Genomic DNA, 17,019 nt, shown 5'->3' with positions numbered 1-17,019 from the left:
TTAGTAGTAGATAGATGGTAGGCTGAGGTGTAATGTCATTTTATATGTTGGGTTCTGGTTTTTGGTGACAACTTGTAACATTTTAGAGGGGAGGTAAAAATGGTAAGGCTTATGGTATGAATGGCCCCAGTGTAGCTATGGTGATTTATTTACATATTGAAAGGGTTAGTTTTTAACACTTAATTCTACTAATAATATACTGGAACAAGTTTTATGTTCATTTTAAAATGTATTTTGATGATAAATTCAATATGTGGATGTCCACATTGACCCCCACCCCCCCACCTCAGCCCATTCATCTATTTTTGGGACCCTTCCCCCTACATATGGATGTGATAAATGGATGATTCCCTACCTCTAACTATTGCCTCTGCGTGTTGGAATGTTACGCCTCACTCCATTGATCTTCTCCATGCAGATTTTAAATTTAAACATAATTAAAATTGTTAATAAGTATCATTTGTTTTGGAAAAAGCAACCTGGCATAGTGCTCACCACAGTAACTCTGCATATGCCCATGTCACTGAAACAGGTGAACTCTACTTCATCTGCTCTATGGATCACCAGGTCCAAAATAGTAACTAGATTTCTAGTAGGTGTAATTGTATGTGTTGATCTAGTGTGATAATGTTATAACAGAATCTGAATGAAACTTTTATTTTTGCTAGAGCCTTTGACAGCATGTTTTTTTGACCTGCAATGAGTATAGGCTGGATACAGCAGGCCCATCTCAGGCCACAAGCTAGGCTTGACTGTAACTGGCAAAAAGCAGATATCCAGGTCAGTTGTTTATTCTGTCCAAGCCCAACACAGGTGTCACTTAAAACTCAGGTCATCTCCCCTAACATACCTGATGTGGTCAGATTGTAAACAAATAAATAATTTTTGTTTGGTTCCATAATATTTATTTATTTGTTTCCAAATCATCCAAATGTGTTAGTCATATTTTATGAAGTTGATTATAAAAATCTGACAACATGTTTACATTGGTTGGTGTGTGTATCATGTTAGTGAAATGGGGTGTGGTGTACCTGTTTGTTTTAACAACTTAGAGCTTTATACATTGCATCCATGAAAGTAGTTTTTTATTCAATTAATTTCCAATTACAAGTTTCTTAAAGTTTAAAAAATAAAATTTTTGAAATTGATATCTCTTTCAGTCATGCTTCACAAAAGATGGGCTTAGCCGTCTTTGGAATCAGCTGGTGAAAGATGGTGAACTTGCTGCAGGTGACACCAACATCTTCAACAGTGCTGGTGCTCTGGCAAAGAAAGGTTAGATTAAAGAGCAGAAATATTTTAAGGCTACACTGTGGGCATCTAGAATAGACAAAAGTGGGCAGGGAAATATGTACAGTACAGACTACACTATGGGCATCTAGAATAGACAAAAGTTTGCAGGGAAATATGTACAGTACAGACTACACTGTGGGCAACTAGAATAGACAAAAGTTGGCAGGGAAATATGTACAGACTACACTGTGGGCAACTAGAATAGACAAAAGTTTGCAGGGAAATATGTACAGTACAGACTACACTGTGGGCAACTAGAATAGACAAAAGTTGGCAGGGAAATATGTACAGTACAGACTACACTGTGGGCAACTAGAATAGACAAAAGTGGGCAGGGAAATATGTACAGACTACACTGTGGGCAACTAGAATAGACAAAAGTTTGCAGGGAAATATGTACAGTACAGACTACACTGTGGGCAACTAGAATAGACAAAAGTTGGCAGGGAAATATGTACAGACTACACTGTGGGCATCTAGAATAGACAAAAGTGGGCAGGGAAATATGTACAGACTACACTGTGGGCATCTAGAATAGACAAAAGTGTGCAGGGAAATATGTACAGACTACACTGTGGGCAACTAGAATAGACAAAAGTGGGCAGGGAAATATGTACAGACTACACTGTGGGCATCTAGAATATAGTCCTTGCAAACACGCAACCTAAATCATGTGATACCTACGTCCGCCGCCTTCTACACCAAAAATATCAACTACTTTTAAAATTTAACTTAAGTAGCAGATTCTAGATCTAAGTCTAGTCACACAATCTATTTCAATTTCAGATAATTTCGTTCATTAAATAAAATGATTAGAATCTAGAGCTAGATTCTAGATCTTACAGATAATTACATTTTTTATTATTTGGCCTATTTTTTAAAATTAATTATTGAATTATTATTTATGAATCAAATATAATTTTGTAATTAAATTAAATTTAATTGAATAAGTAGATTCTAGATTCTATATCTACCTAGCGTAGCCAGTCACTCTGAATCTAGATTTAATTTAGTTTTCAACATGATTAGATTTAGAACTAGATTCTAGATCTAAATATCAAATAATGTTCCAATTAAATTTTATTATTACTTTTGACTTTGGTCTATTGCTATTAATATGTATGAAGGCCAAGCATATTTGTTTTATTAACAGTTGTCTTTTGTTAATTAAAATGTAGTTTATTGTTAACTGTACTGTCCCTACCAAAAACAAAATGTCGATAACATATTAGCATTTATTTGCCGCTGCTTCACTCACACACCGCTTCGATAAATATTGGCTAAAAATTGACAGCCTCTATGTTCTGCTTATTGCTGATCTCTATGACCTTGGTTTAATATAACCCTTGGCAGTCGAAGTAAAGGAATCTGCTGATTTGAGTGTCACAACCTTTCACAGCACAGATTGCCATTTTGAATGCGGACCTGTACACCGCGATGACGGTGCCGTCATAAAATAGGACTCTATATCTAAAGAAATATGTACAGACTACACTGTAGTGTGATAATTAACTGTTGTGGTGAGTGTGATAATTAACTGTTGTGGTGAGTGTGGTGATTGACTGTTGTGGTGAGTGTGGTGATTGACTGTTGTGGTGAGTGTGGTGATTGAGTGTTGTGGTGAGTGTGATGATTGACTGTTGTGGTGAGTGTGGTGATTGACTGTTGTGATGATTGACTGTTGTGGTGAGTGTGATGATTGACTGTTGTGGTGAGTGTGATGATTGACTGTTGTGGTGAGTGTGGTGATTGACTGTTGTGGTGAGTGTGGTGATTGACTGTTGTGGTGAGTGTGGTGATTGACTGTTGTGGTGAGTGTGATGATTGACTGTTGTGGTGAGTGTGGTGATTGACTGTTGTGGTGAGTGTGATGAGTGTGGTGATTGACTGTTGTGGTGAGTGTGATGATTGACTGTTGTGGTGAGTGTGGGTGATTGACTGTTGTGGTGTGTGTGGTGAGTGTGATGATTGACTGTTGTGATGATTGACTGTTGTGGTGAGTGTGGTGATTGACTGTTGTGGTGAGTGTGGTGATTGACTGTTGTGGTGAGTGTGATGATTGACTGTTGTGGTGAGTGTGGGTGATTGACTGTTGTGGTGTGTGTGGTGAGTGTGGTGATTGACTGTTGTGGTGAGTGTGGTGATTGACTGTTGTGGTGAGTGTGGTGATTGACTGTTGTGGTGAGTGTGGGTGATTGACTGTTGTGGTGAGTGTGGTGAGTGTGGTGATTAACTGTTGTGGTAAGTGTGGTGAGTGTGATGATTGACTGTTGTGATGCGTGTGATGATTGACTGTTGTGGTGAGTGTGGGGAGTGTGATGATTGACTGTTGTGGTGAGTGTGATGATTGACTGTTGTGGTGAGTGCGGTGATTGACTGCTGTGGTGAGTGTGGGGATTGACTGTTGTGGTGAGTGTGGTGATTGACTGTTGTGGTGAGTGTGGTGAGTGTGGTGAGTGTGGTGATTGACTGTTGTGGTGAGTGTGATGATTGACTGTTGTGGTGAGTGCGGTGATTGACTGCTGTGGTGAGTGTGGGTGATTGACTGTTGTGGTGAGTGTGATGATTGACTGTTGTGGTGAGTGTGGTGATTGACTGTTGTGGTGAGTGTGGTGATTGACTGTTGTGAGTGTGGTGATTGACTGTTGTGGTGAGTGTGGTGATTGCTTGTTGTGGTGAGTGTGATGATTGACTGTTGTGGTGAGTGTGATGATTGACTGTTGTGAGTGTGATGATTGACTGTTGTGGTGAGTGTGGTGATTGACTGTTGTGGTGAGTGTGATGATTGACTGTTGTGATGATTGACTGTTGTGGTGAGTGTGATGATTGACTGTTGTGGTGAGTGTGGTGATTGACTGTTGTGGTGAGTGTGGTGATTGACTGTTGTGATGATTGACTGTTGTGGTGAGTGTGATGATTGACTGTTGTGGTGAGTGTGGTGATTGACTGTTGTGATGATTGACTGTTGTGGTGAGTGTGATGATTGACTGTTGTGGTGAGTGTGGTGAGTGTGGTGATTGACTGTTGTGGTGAGTGTGGTGAGTGTGGTGATTGACTGTTGTGGTGAGTGTGGTGAGTGTGGTGATTGACTGTTGTGGTGAGTGTGGTGAGTGTGGTGATTGACTGTTGTGATGATTGACTGTTGTGGTGAGTGTGATGATTGACTGTTGTGGTGAGTGTGGTGAGTGTGGTGATTGACTGTTGTGGTGAGTGTGGTGAGTGTGGTGATTGACTGTTGTGGTGAGTGTGGTGAGTGTGGTGATTGACTGTTGTGGTGAGTGTGGTGATTGACTGTTGTGGTGAGTGTGGTGATTGACTGTTGTGGTGATTGACTGTTGTGGTGAGTGTGGTGATTGACTGTTGTGGTGAGTGTGGTGAGTGTGGTGATTGACTGTTGTGATGATTGACTGTTGTGGTGAGTGTGATGATTGACTGTTGTGGTGAGTGTGGTGAGTGTGGTGATTGACTGTTGTGGTGAGTGTGGTGAGTGTGGTGATTGACTGTTGTGGTGAGTGTGGTGAGTGTGGTGATTGACTGTTGTGGTGAGTGTGGTGATTGACTGTTGTGGTGAGTGTGGTGATTGACTGTTGTGGTGATTGACTGTTGTGGTGAGTGTGGTGAGTGTGGTGATTGACTGTTGTGGTGAGTGTGGTGATTGACTGTTGTGGTGAGTGTGGTGATTGACTGTTGTGGTGAGTGTGGTGATTGACTGTTGTGGTGAGTGTGGTGATTGACTGTTGTGGTGAGTGTGGTGATTGACTGTTGTGGTGAGTGTGGTGATTGACTGTTGTGAGTGTGGTGAGTGTGGTGATTGCTTGTTGTGGTGAGTGTGGTGATTGACTGTTGTGGTGAGTGTGGTGATTGACTGTTGTGGTGAGTGTGGTGATTGACTGTTGTGAGTGTGGTGAGTGTGGTGATTGCTTGTTGTGGTGAGTGTGGTGATTGACTGTTGTGGTGAGTGTGATGATTGACTGTTGTGATGATTGACTGTTGTGGTGAGTGTGATGATTGACTGTTGTGGTGAGTGTGGTGATTGACTGTTGTGGTGAGTGTGGTGATTGACTGTTGTGGTGAGTGTAATGATTGACTGTTGTGGTGAGTGTGGTGATTGACTGTTGTGGTGAGTGTGGTGATTGCTTGTTGTGGTGAGTGTGATGATTGACTGTTGTGGTGAGTGTGATGATTGACTGTTGTGAGTGTGATGATTGACTGTTGTGGTGAGTGTGGTGATTGACTGTTGTGGTGAGTGTGATGATTGACTGTTGTGATGATTGACTGTTGTGGTGAGTGTGATGATTGACTGTTGTGGTGAGTGTGGTGATTGACTGTTGTGGTGAGTGTGGTGATTGACTGTTGTGGTGAGTGTGGTGATTGACTGTTGTGATGATTGACTGTTGTGGTGAGTGTGATGATTGACTGTTGTGGTGAGTGTGGTGATTGACTGTTGTGATGATTGACTGTTGTGGTGAGTGTGATGATTGACTGTTGTGGTGAGTGTGGTGAGTGTGGTGATTGACTGTTGTGGTGAGTGTGGTGAGTGTGGTGATTGACTGTTGTGGTGAGTGTGGTGAGTGTGGTGATTGACTGTTGTGGTGAGTGTGGTGATTGACTGTTGTGGTGAGTGTGGTGATTGACTGTTGTGGTGATTGACTGTTGTGGTGAGTGTGGTGATTGACTGTTGTGGTGAGTGTGGTGATTGACTGTTGTGGTGATTGACTGTTGTGGTGAGTGTGGTGAGTGTGGTGATTGACTGTTGTGGTGAGTGTGGTGATTGACTGTTGTGGTGAGTGTGGTGATTGACTGTTGTGGTGAGTGTGGTGATTGACTGTTGTGGTGAGTGTGGTGATTGACTGTTGTGGTGAGTGTGGTGATTGACTGTTGTGGTGAGTGTGGTGATTGACTGTTGTGAGTGTGGTGAGTGTGGTGATTGCTTGTTGTGGTGAGTGTGGTGATTGACTGTTGTGGTGAGTGTGGTGATTGACTGTTGTGGTGAGTGTGGTGATTGACTGTTGTGAGTGTGGTGAGTGTGGTGATTGCTTGTTGTGGTGAGTGTGGTGATTGACTGTTGTGGTGAGTGTGGTGAGTGTGATGATTGACTGTTGTGGTGAGTGTGGTGATTGACTGTTGTGGTGAGTGTGGTGATTGACTGTTGTGGTGAGTGTAATGATTGACTGTTGTGGTGAGTGTGGTGATTGACTGTTGTGGTGTGTGTGATGATTGACTGTTGTGGTGAGTGTGGTGATTGACTGTTGTGGTGAGTGTGGTGATTGACTGTTGTGAGTGTGGTGAGTGAAATGATTGACTGTTGTGAGTGTGGTGAGTGTGGTGATTGACTGTTGTGGTGAGTGTGATGATTGACTGTTGTGGTGAGTGTGGTGATTGACTGTTGTGGTGAGTGTGGTGAGTGTGGTGATTGACTGTTGTGGTGAGTGTGGTGATTGACTGTTGTGGTGAGTGTGGGGATTGACTGTTGTGGTGAGTGTGGTGATTGGCTGTTGTGTTGAGTGTGGTGATTGACTGTTGTGGTTAGTGTGATGATTAACTGTTGTGGTGAGTGTGGTGATTGGCTGTTGTGATGATTGACTGTTGTGGTGAGTGTGATGGTTGACTGTTGTGGTGAGTGTGGTGATTGACTGTTGTGGTGTGTGTGATGATTGACTGTTGTGGTGAGTGTGGTGATTGACTGTTGTGGTGAGTGTGGTGATTGACTGTTGTGGTGAGTGTGGTGATTGACTACTGTGGTGAGTGTGGTGAGTGTGGTGATTAACTGTTGTGGTAAGTGTGGTGAGTGTGATGATTGACTGTTGTGGTGAGTGTGGTGATTGACTGTTGTGAGTGTGGTGAGTGAAATGATTGACTGTTGTGGTGAGTGTGATGATTGACTGTTGTGGTGAGTGTGATGATTGACTGTTGTGGTGAGTGTGGTGAGTGTGATGATTGACTGTTGTGATGCGTGTGATGATTGACTGTTGTGGTGAGTGTGGGGAGTGTGATGATTGACTGTTGTGGTGAGTGTGGTGAGTGTGATGATTGACTGTTGTGATGATTGACTGTTGTGGTGAGTGTGATGATTGACTGTTGTGGTGAGTTTGGTGATTGACTGTTGTGGTGAGTGTGGTGATTTACTGTTGTGGTGAGTGTGATGATTGACAGTTGTGGTGAATGTGATGATTGACTGTTGCGGTGAGTCTGATGATTGACTGTTGTGGTGAGTGTGATGATTGACTGTTGTGGTGAGTGTGGTGATTTACTGTTGTGGTGAGTGTGATGATTGACTGTTGTGGTGATTGTGATGATTGACTGTTGTGTTGAGTGTGGTGATTGACTACTGTGGTGAGTGTGGTGAGTGTGGTGATTAACTGTTGTGGTAAGTGTGGTGAGTGTGATGATTGACTGTTGTGGTGAGTGTGGTGATTGACTGTTGTGAGTGTGGTGAGTGTGATGATTGACTGTTGTGAGTGTGGTGAGTGTGATGATTGACTGTTGTGGTGAGTGTGGTGAGTGTGGTGATTGACTGTTGTGGTGAGTGTGGTGATTGACTGTTGTGGTGAGTGTGATGATTGACTGTTGTGGTGAGTGTGGTGATTGACTGTTGTGGTGAGTGTGGTGATTGACTGTTGTGGTGAGTGTGATGATTGACTGTTGTGGTGAGTGTGGTGATTGACTGTTGTGGTGAGTGTGATGATTGACTGTTGTGGTGAGTGTGGTGAGTGTGATGATTGACTGTTGTGGTGAGTGTGGTGAGTGTGGTGATTGACTGTTGTGGTGAGTGTGATGATTGACTGTTGTGGTGAGTGTGGTGAGTGTGGTGATTGACTGTTGTGGTGAGTGTGGTGAGTGTGATGATTGACTGCTGTGGTGAGTGTGATGATTGACTGTTGTGGTGAGTGTGGTGATTGACTGTTGTGGTTAGTGTGGTGATTGACTGTTGTGGTGAGTGTGGTGAGTGTGATGATTGACTGTTGTGGTGAGTGTGATGATTGACTGTTGTGGTGAGTGTGGTGATTGACTGTTGTGGTGAGTGTGATGATTGACTGTTGTGGTGAGTGTGATGATTGACTGCTGTGGTGAGTGTGGTGATTGACTGTTGTGGTGTGTGTGATGATTGACTGTTGTGGTGAGTGTGGTGATTGACTGTTGTGGTGAGTGTGGTGATTGACTGTTGTGGTGAGTGTGGTGATTGACTGTTGTGGTGAGTGTGGTGATTGACTGTTGTGTTGAGTGTGGTGATTGACTGTTGTGGTGAGTGTGGTGATTGACTGTTGTGGTGAGTGTGGTGATTGACTGTTGTGTTGAGTGTGGTGATTGACTGTTGTGGTGAGTGTGGTGATTGACTGTTGTGATGATTGACTGTTGTGGTGAGTGTGATGATTGACTGTTGTGGTGAGTGTGGTGATTGACTGTTGTGGTGAGTGTGGTGATTGACTGTTGTGGTGTGTGTGATGATTGACTGTTGTGGTGAGTGTGGTGATTGACTGTTGTGGTGAGTGTGATGATTGACTGTTGTGGTGTGTGTGGTGAGTGTGGTGATTGGCTGTTGTGGTGAGTGTGATGATTGACTGTTGTGGTGAGTGTGGTGATTGACTGTTGTGGTGAGTGTGGTGATTGACTGTTGTGGTGAGTGTGGTGATTGACTGTTGTGGTGAGTGTGGTGATTGACTGTTGTGAGTGTGGTGAGTGAAATGATTGACTATTGTGGTGAGTGTGATGATTGACTGTTGTGGTGAGTGTGATGATTGACTGTTGTGGTGAGTGTGGTGAGTGTGATGATTGACTGTTGTGGTGAGTGTGATGATTGACTGTTGTGGTGAGTTTGGTGATTGACTGTTGTGGTTAGTGTGGTGATTGACTGTTGTGGTGAGTGTGATGATTGACAGTTGTGGTGAATGTGATGATTGACTGTTGTTGTGAGTGTGGTGATTGACTGTTGTGGTGAGTGTGATGATTGACAGTTGTGGTGAATGTGATGATTGACTGTTGCGGTGAGTCTGATGATTGACTGTTGTGGTGAGTGTGATGATTGACTGTTGTGGTGAGTGTGATGATTGACTGTTGTGGTGAGTGTGGTGATTTACTGTTGTGGTGAGTGTGATGATTGACTGTTGTGGTGATTGTGATGATTGACTGTTGTGTTGAGTGTGGTGATTGACTACTGTGGTGAGTGTGGTGAGTGTGGTGATTAACTGTTGTGGTAAGTGTGGTGAGTGTGATGATTGACTGTTGTGGTGAGTGTGGTGATTGACTGTTGTGAGTGTGGTGAGTGTGATGATTGACTGTTGTGAGTGTGGTGAGTGTGATGATTGACTGTTGTGGTGAGTGTGGTGATTGACTGTTGTGGTGAGTGTGGTGATTGACTGTTGTGATGATTGACTGTTGTGAGTGTGGTGAGTGTGATGATTGACTGTTGTGGTGAGTGTGGTGATTGACTGTTGTGGTGAGTGTGGTGATTGACTGTTGTGGTGAGTGTGGTGATTGACTGTTGTGGTGAGTGTGATGATTGACTGTTGTGGTGAGTGTGATGATTGACTGTTGTGGTGAGTGTGGGGATTGACTGTTGTGGTGAGTGTGGTGATTGGCTGTTGTGGTGAGTGTGGTGATTGACTGTTGTGGTGAGTGTGATGATTGTCTGCTGTGGTGAGTGTGGTGATTGGCTGTTGTGGTGAGTGTGATGATTGACTGTTGTGGTGAGTGTGATGATTGACTGTTGTGGTGAGTGTGATGATTGACTGTTGTGGTGAGTGTGGTGATTGACTGTTGTGGTGAGTGTGGTGATTGACTGTTGTGAGTGTGGTGAGTGTGATGATTGACTGTTGTGGTGAGTGCGGTGATTGACTGTTGTGGTGAGTGTGGTGATTGACTGCTGTGGTGAGTGTGGTGATTGACTGCTGTGGTGAGTGTGGTGATTGACTGCTGTGGTGAGTGTGGTGATTGGCTGTTGTGGTTAGTGTGGTGATTGCTTGTTGTGGTGAGTCTGGTGATTGACTGCTGTGGTGAGTGTGATGATTGACTGTTGTGGTGAGTGTGATGATTGACTGTTGTGGTGAGTGTGGTGATTGACTGTTGTGGTGAATGTGATGATTGACTGTTGCGGTGAGTCTGATGATTGACTGTTGTGGTGAGTGTGATGATTGACTGTTGTGGTGAGTGTGATGATTGACTGTTGTGGTGAGTGTGGTGATTTACTGTTGTGGTGAGTGTGATGATTGACTGTTGTGGTGATTGTGATGATTGACTGTTGTGTTGAGTGTGGTAATTGACTACTGTGGTGAGTGTGGTGAGTGTGGTGATTAACTGTTGTGGTAAGTGTGGTGAGTGTGATGATTGACTGTTGTGGTGAGTGTGGTGATTGACTGTTGTGAGTGTGGTGAGTGTGATGATTGACTGTTGTGAGTGTGGTGAGTGTGATGATTGACTGTTGTGGTGAGTGTGGTGATTGACTGTTGTGGTGAGTGTGGTGATTGACTGTTGTGGTGAGTGTGGTGATTGACTGTTGTGATGATTGACTGTTGTGAGTGTGGTGAGTGTGATGATTGACTGTTGTGGTGAGTGTGGTGATTGACTGTTGTGGTGAGTGTGGTGATTGACTGTTGTGGTGAGTGTGGTGATTGACTGTTGTGGTGAGTGTGATGATTGACTGTTGTGGTGAGTGTGATGATTGACTGTTGTGGTGAGTGTGGGGATTGACTGTTGTGGTGAGTGTGGTGATTGGCTGTTGTGGTGAGTGTGGTGATTGACTGTTGTGGTGAGTGTGATGATTGTCTGCTGTGGTGAGTGTGGTGATTGGCTGTTGTGGTGAGTGTGATGATTGACTGTTGTGGTGAGTGTGATGATTGACTGTTGTGGTGAGTGTGATGATTGACTGTTGTGGTGAGTGTGGTGATTGACTGTTGTGGTGAGTGTGGTGATTGACTGTTGTGAGTGTGGTGAGTGTGATGATTGACTGTTGTGGTGAGTGCGGTGATTGACTGTTGTGGTGAGTGTGGTGATTGACTGTTGTGGTGAGTGTGGTGATTGACTGTTGTGGTGAGTGTGGTGATTGACTGTTGTGAGTGTGGTGAGTGTGATGATTGACTGTTGTGGTGAGTGCGGTGATTGACTGTTGTGGTGAGTGTGGTGATTGACTGCTGTGGTGAGTGTGGTGATTGACTGCTGTGGTGAGTGTGGTGATTGACTGCTGTGGTGAGTGTGGTGATTGGCTGTTGTGGTTAGTGTGGTGATTGCTTGTTGTGGTGAGTCTGGTGATTGGCTGTTGTGGTTAGTGTGGTGATTGACTGTTGTGGTGAGTGTGGTGATTGACTGCTGTGGTGAGTGTGGTGATTGACTGTTGTGGTGAGTGCGGTGATTGACTGTTGTGGTGAGTGTGGTGAGTTTGATGATTGACTGTTGTGGTGAGTGTGGTGATTGACTGCTGTGGTGAGTGTGGTGATTGACTGTTGTGGTGAGTGTGGTGATTGCTTGTTGTGGTGAGTGTGATGATTGACTGTTGTAGTGAGTGTGGGGATTGACTGTTGTGATGATTGACTGTTGTGGTGAGTGTGGTGATTGACTGTTGTGGTGAGTGTGGTGATTGACTGTTGTGGTGAGTGTGGTGATTGACTGTTGTGGTGAGTGTGGTGATTGACTGTTGTGAGTGTGGTGAGTGTGGTGATTGACTGTTGTGGTGAGTGTGGTGAGTGTGGTGATTGGCTGTTGTGGTGAGTGTGGTGATTGACTGTTGTGGTGAGTCTGGTGATTGGCTGTTGTGGTTAGTGTGGTGATTGACTGTTGTGGTGAGTGTGGTGATTGACTGTTGTGGTGAGTCTGGTGATTGACTGTTGTGGTGAGTGTGGTGATTGACTGTTGTGGTGAGTGTGGGGAGTGTGATGATTGACTGTTGTGAGTGTGGGGAGTGTGATGATTGACTGTTGTGGTGAGTGTGGTGATTGACTGTTGTGGTGAGTTTGGTGATTGCTTGTTGTGGTGAGTGTGATGATTGACAGTTGTGGTGAGTGTGGTGATTGACTGTTGTGATGATTGACTGTTGTGGTGAGTGTGGTGATTAACTGTTGTGGTGAGTGTGGGGATTGACTGTTGTGATGATTGACTGTTGTGGTGAGTGTGGTGATTGACTGTTGTGGTGAGTGTGGTGATTGACTGTTGTGGTTAGTGTGGTGATTGACTGCTGTGGTGAGGGTGGTGATTGACTGCTGTGGTGAGTGTGGTGATTGACTGCTGTGGTGAGTGTGGTGATTGACTGTTGTGAGTGGTGAGTGTGATGATTGACTGTTGTGGTTAGTGTGGTGATTGATTGCTGTGGTGAGTGTGGTGATTGACTGTTGTGGTGAGTGTGGTGATTGACTGTTGTGGTGAGTGTGGTGATTGACTGTTGTGGTGATTGACTGTTGTGGTGAGTGTGGTGATTGCTTGTTGTGGTGAGTGTGGTGATTGACTGTTGTAGTGAGTGTGGGGATTGACTGTTGTGAGTGTGGTGAGTGTGGTGATTGGCTGTTGTGGTGATTGACTGTTGTGGTGAGTGTGGTGATTGACTGTTGTGAGTGTGGTGAGTGTGGTGATTGACTGTTGTGGTGAGTGTGGTGATTGACTGTTGTGGTGATTGACTGTTGTGGTGAGTGTGGTGATTGCTTGTTGTGGTGAGTGTGATGATTGACTGTTGTAGTGAGTGTGGGGATTGACTGTTGTGATGATTGACTGTTGTGGTGAGTGTGGTGATTGACTGTTGTGGTGAGTGTGGTGATTGACTGTTGTGGTGAGTGTGGTGATTGCTTGTTGTGGTGAGTGTGATGATTGACTGTTGTAGTGAGTGTGGGGATTGACTGTTGTGATGATTGACTGTTGTGGTGAGTGTGGTGATTGACTGTTGTGGTGAGTGTGGTGATTGACTGTTGTGGTGAGTGTGGTGATTGACTGTTGTGGTGAGTGTGGTGATTGACTGTTGTGGTGAGTGTGGGGAGTGTGATGATTGACTGTTGTGAGTGGTGAGTGTGATGATTGACTGTTGTGGTGAGTGTGGTGATTGACTGTTGTGGTGAGTGTGGTGATTGACTGTTGTGAGTGTGGTGAGTGTGATGATTGACTGTTGTGGTGAGTGCGGTGATTGACTGTTGTGGTGAGTGTGGTGATTGACTGCTGTGGTGAGTGTGGTGATTGACTGCTGTGGTGAGTGTGGTGATTGACTGCTGTGGTGAGTGTGGTGATTGACTGCTGTGGTGAGTGTGGTGATTGGCTGTTGTGGTTAGTGTGGTGATTGCTTGTTGTGGTGAGTCTGGTGATTGACTGCTGTGGTGAGTGTGGTGATTGACTGCTGTGGTGAGTGTGGTGATTGACTGCTGTGGTGAGTGTGGTGATTGACTGTTGTGGTGAGTGCGGTGATTGACTGTTGTGGTGAGTGTGGTGAGTTTGATGATTGACTGTTGTGGTGAGTGTGGTGATTGCTTGTTGTGGTGAGTGTGATGATTGACTGTTGTAGTGAGTGTGGGGATTGACTGTTGTGATGATTGACTGTTGTGGTGAGTGTGATGATTGACTGTTGTGGTGAGTGTGGTGATTGACTGTTGTGGTGAGTGTGGTGATTGACTGTTGTGAGTGTGGTGAGTGTGGTGATTGACTGTTGTGGTGAGTGTGGTGAGTGTGGTGATTGGCTGTTGTGGTGAGTGTGGTGATTGACTGTTGTGGTGAGTCTGGTGATTGGCTGTTGTGGTTAGTGTGGTGATTGACTGTTGTGGTGAGTGTGGTGATTGACTGTTGTGGTGAGTCTGGTGATTGACTGTTGTGGTGAGTGTGGTGATTGACTGTTGTGGTGAGTGTGGGGAGTGTGATGATTGACTGTTGTGAGTGTGGGGAGTGTGATGATTGACTGTTGTGGTGAGTGTGGTGATTGACTGTTGTGGTGAGTTTGGTGATTGCTTGTTGTGGTGAGTGTGATGATTGACAGTTGTGGTGAGTGTGGTGATTGACTGTTGTGATGATTGACTGTTGTGGTGAGTGTGGTGATTAACTGTTGTGGTGAGTGTGGGGATTGACTGTTGTGCTGATTGACTGTTGTGGTGAGTGTGGTGATTGACTGTTGTGGTGAGTGTGGTGATTGACTGTTGTGGTTAGTGTGGTGATTGACTGCTGTGGTGAGGGTGGTGATTGACTGCTGTGGTGAGTGTGGTGATTGACTGCTGTGGTGAGTGTGGTGATTGACTGTTGTGAGTGGTGAGTGTGATGATTGACTGTTGTGGTTAGTGTGGTGATTGACTGTTGTGGTGAGTGTGGTGATTGACTGTTGTGGTGAGTGTGGTGATTGACTGTTGTGGTGATTGACTGTTGTGGTGAGTGTGGTGATTGACTGTTGTGGTGAGTGTGATGATTGACTGTTGTGGTGAGTGTGGTGATTGCTTGTTGTGGTGAGTGTGGTGATTGACTGTTGTAGTGAGTGTGGGGATTGACTGTTGTGAGTGTGGTGAGTGTGGTGATTGGCTGTTGTGGTGAGTGTGGTGATTGACTGTTGTGGTGAGTGTGGTGATTGACTGTTGTGGTGATTGACTGTTGTGGTGAGTGTGGTGATTGACTGTTGTGAGTGTGGTGAGTGTGGTGATTGGCTGTTGTGGTGAGTGTGGTGATTGACTGTTGTGGTGATTGACTGTTGTGGTGAGTGTGGTGATTGCTTGTTGTGGTGAGTGTGATGATTGACTGTTGCGGTGAGTCTGATGATTGACTGTTGTGGTGAGTGTGATGATTGACTGTTGTGGTGAGTGTGATGATTGACTGTTGTGGTGAGTGTGGTGATTTACTGTTGTGGTGAGTGTGATGATTGACTGTTGTGGTGATTGTGATGATTGACTGTTGTGTTGAGTGTGGTAATTGACTACTGTGGTGAGTGTGGTGAGTGTGGTGATTAACTGTTGTGGTAAGTGTGGTGAGTGTGATGATTGACTGTTGTGGTGAGTGTGGTGATTGACTGTTGTGAGTGTGGTGAGTGTGATGATTGACTGTTGTGAGTGTGGTGAGTGTGATGATTGACTGTTGTGGTGAGTGTGGTGATTGACTGTTGTGGTGAGTGTGGTGATTGACTGTTGTGGTGAGTGTGGTGATTGACTGTTGTGGTGAGTGTGGTGATTGACTGTTGTGGTGAGTGTGATGATTGACTGTTGTGGTGAGTGTGATGATTGACTGTTGTGGTGAGTGTGGGGATTGACTGTTGTGGTGAGTGTGGTGATTGGCTGTTGTGGTGAGTGTGGTGATTGACTGTTGTGGTGAGTGTGATGATTGTCTGCTGTGGTGAGTGTGGTGATTGGCTGTTGTGGTGAGTGTGATGATTGACTGTTGTGGTGAGTGTGATGATTGACTGTTGTGGTGAGTGTGATGATTGACTGTTGTGGTGAGTGTGGTGATTGACTGTTGTGGTGAGTGTGGTGATTGACTGTTGTGAGTGTGGTGAGTGTGATGATTGACTGTTGTGGTGAGTGCGGTGATTGACTGTTGTGGTGAGTGTGGTGATTGACTGTTGTGGTGAGTGTGGTGATTGACTGTTGTGGTGAGTGTGGTGATTGACTGTTGTGAGTGTGGTGAGTGTGATGATTGACTGTTGTGGTGAGTGCGGTGATTGACTGTTGTGGTGAGTGTGGTGATTGACTGCTGTGGTGAGTGTGGTGATTGACTGCTGTGGTGAGTGTGGTGATTGACTGCTGTGGTGAGTGTGGTGATTGGCTGTTGTGGTTAGTGTGGTGATTGCTTGTTGTGGTGAGTCTGGTGATTGGCTGTTGTGGTTAGTGTGGTGATTGACTGTTGTGGTGAGTGTGGTGATTGACTGCTGTGGTGAGTGTGGTGATTGACTGCTGTGGTGAGTGTGGTGATTGACTGTTGTAATAAGTGCGGTGATTGACTGTTGTGGTGAGTGTGGTGAGTTTGATGATTGACTGTTGTGGTGAGTGTGGTGATTGACTGCTGTGGTGAGTGTGGTGATTGACTGTTGTGGTGAGTGTGGTGATTGCTTGTTGTGGTGAGTGTGATGATTGACTGTTGTAGTGAGTGTGGGGATTGACTGTTGTGATGATTGACTGTTGTGGTGAGTGTGGTGATTGACTGTTGTGGTGAGTGTGGTGATTGACTGTTGTGGTGAGTGTGGTGATTGACTGTTGTGGTGAGTGTGGTGATTGACTGTTGTGAGTGTGGTGAGTGTGGTGATTGACTGTTGTGGTGAGTGTGGTGAGTGTGGTGATTGGCTGTAGTGGTGAGTGTGGTGATTGACTGTTGTGGTGAGTCTGGTGATTGGCTGTTGTGGTTAGTGTGGTGATTGACTGTTGTGGTGAGTGTGGTGATTGACTGTTGTGGTGAGTCTGGTGATTGACTGTTGTGGTGAGTGTGGTGATTGACTGTTGTGGTGAGTGTGGGGAGTGTGATGATTGACTGTTGTGAGTGTGGGGAGTGTGATGATTGACTGTTGTGGTGAGTGTGGTGATTGACTGTTGTGGTGAGTTTGGTGATTGCTTGTTGTGGTGAGTGTGATGATTGACAGTTGTGGTGAGTGTGGTGATTGACTGTTGTGATGATTGACTGTTGTGGTGAGTGTGGTGATTAACTGTTGTGGTGAGTGTGGGGATTGACTGTTGTGATGATTGACTGTTGTGGTGAGTGTGGTGATTGACTGTTGTGGTGAGTGTGGTGATTGACTGTTGTGGTTAGTGTGGTGATTGACTGCTGTGGTGAGGGTGGTGATTGACTGCTGTGGTGAGTGTGGTGATT

General features: G+C 45.1%; 1 protein-coding gene across 4 annotated transcripts in view; it reads left to right on the top strand.

Annotated features, from left to right (window-relative positions):
* LOC131941744 (E3 ubiquitin-protein ligase HERC2) overlaps positions 1–17,019 on the top strand; it is a 216,560-nt gene that overhangs the window by 4,058 nt on the left and 195,483 nt on the right. For all 4 annotated transcript variants that reach the window (XM_059301211.1, XM_059301212.1, XM_059301209.1 and 1 more), the window contains exons 2-3: positions 669–780; positions 1,161–1,275. In XM_059301211.1, the coding sequence (XP_059157194.1) occupies positions 700–780; positions 1,161–1,275 (196 nt within the window). In that variant the 5' untranslated portion in view covers positions 669–699. The remainder of the gene's footprint in view (positions 1–668; positions 781–1,160; positions 1,276–17,019) is intronic.

This window comes from Physella acuta, unplaced genomic scaffold (assembly GCF_028476545.2).
Source record: "Physella acuta isolate Inbredline_101_S28 unplaced genomic scaffold, ASM2847654v3 ptg000372l, whole genome shotgun sequence".
Taxonomy (NCBI): domain Eukaryota; kingdom Metazoa; phylum Mollusca; class Gastropoda; family Physidae; genus Physella; species Physella acuta.
Note: the sequence above shows the minus strand (reverse complement) of the source record. Positions and strands in the feature narration are given on the sequence as shown.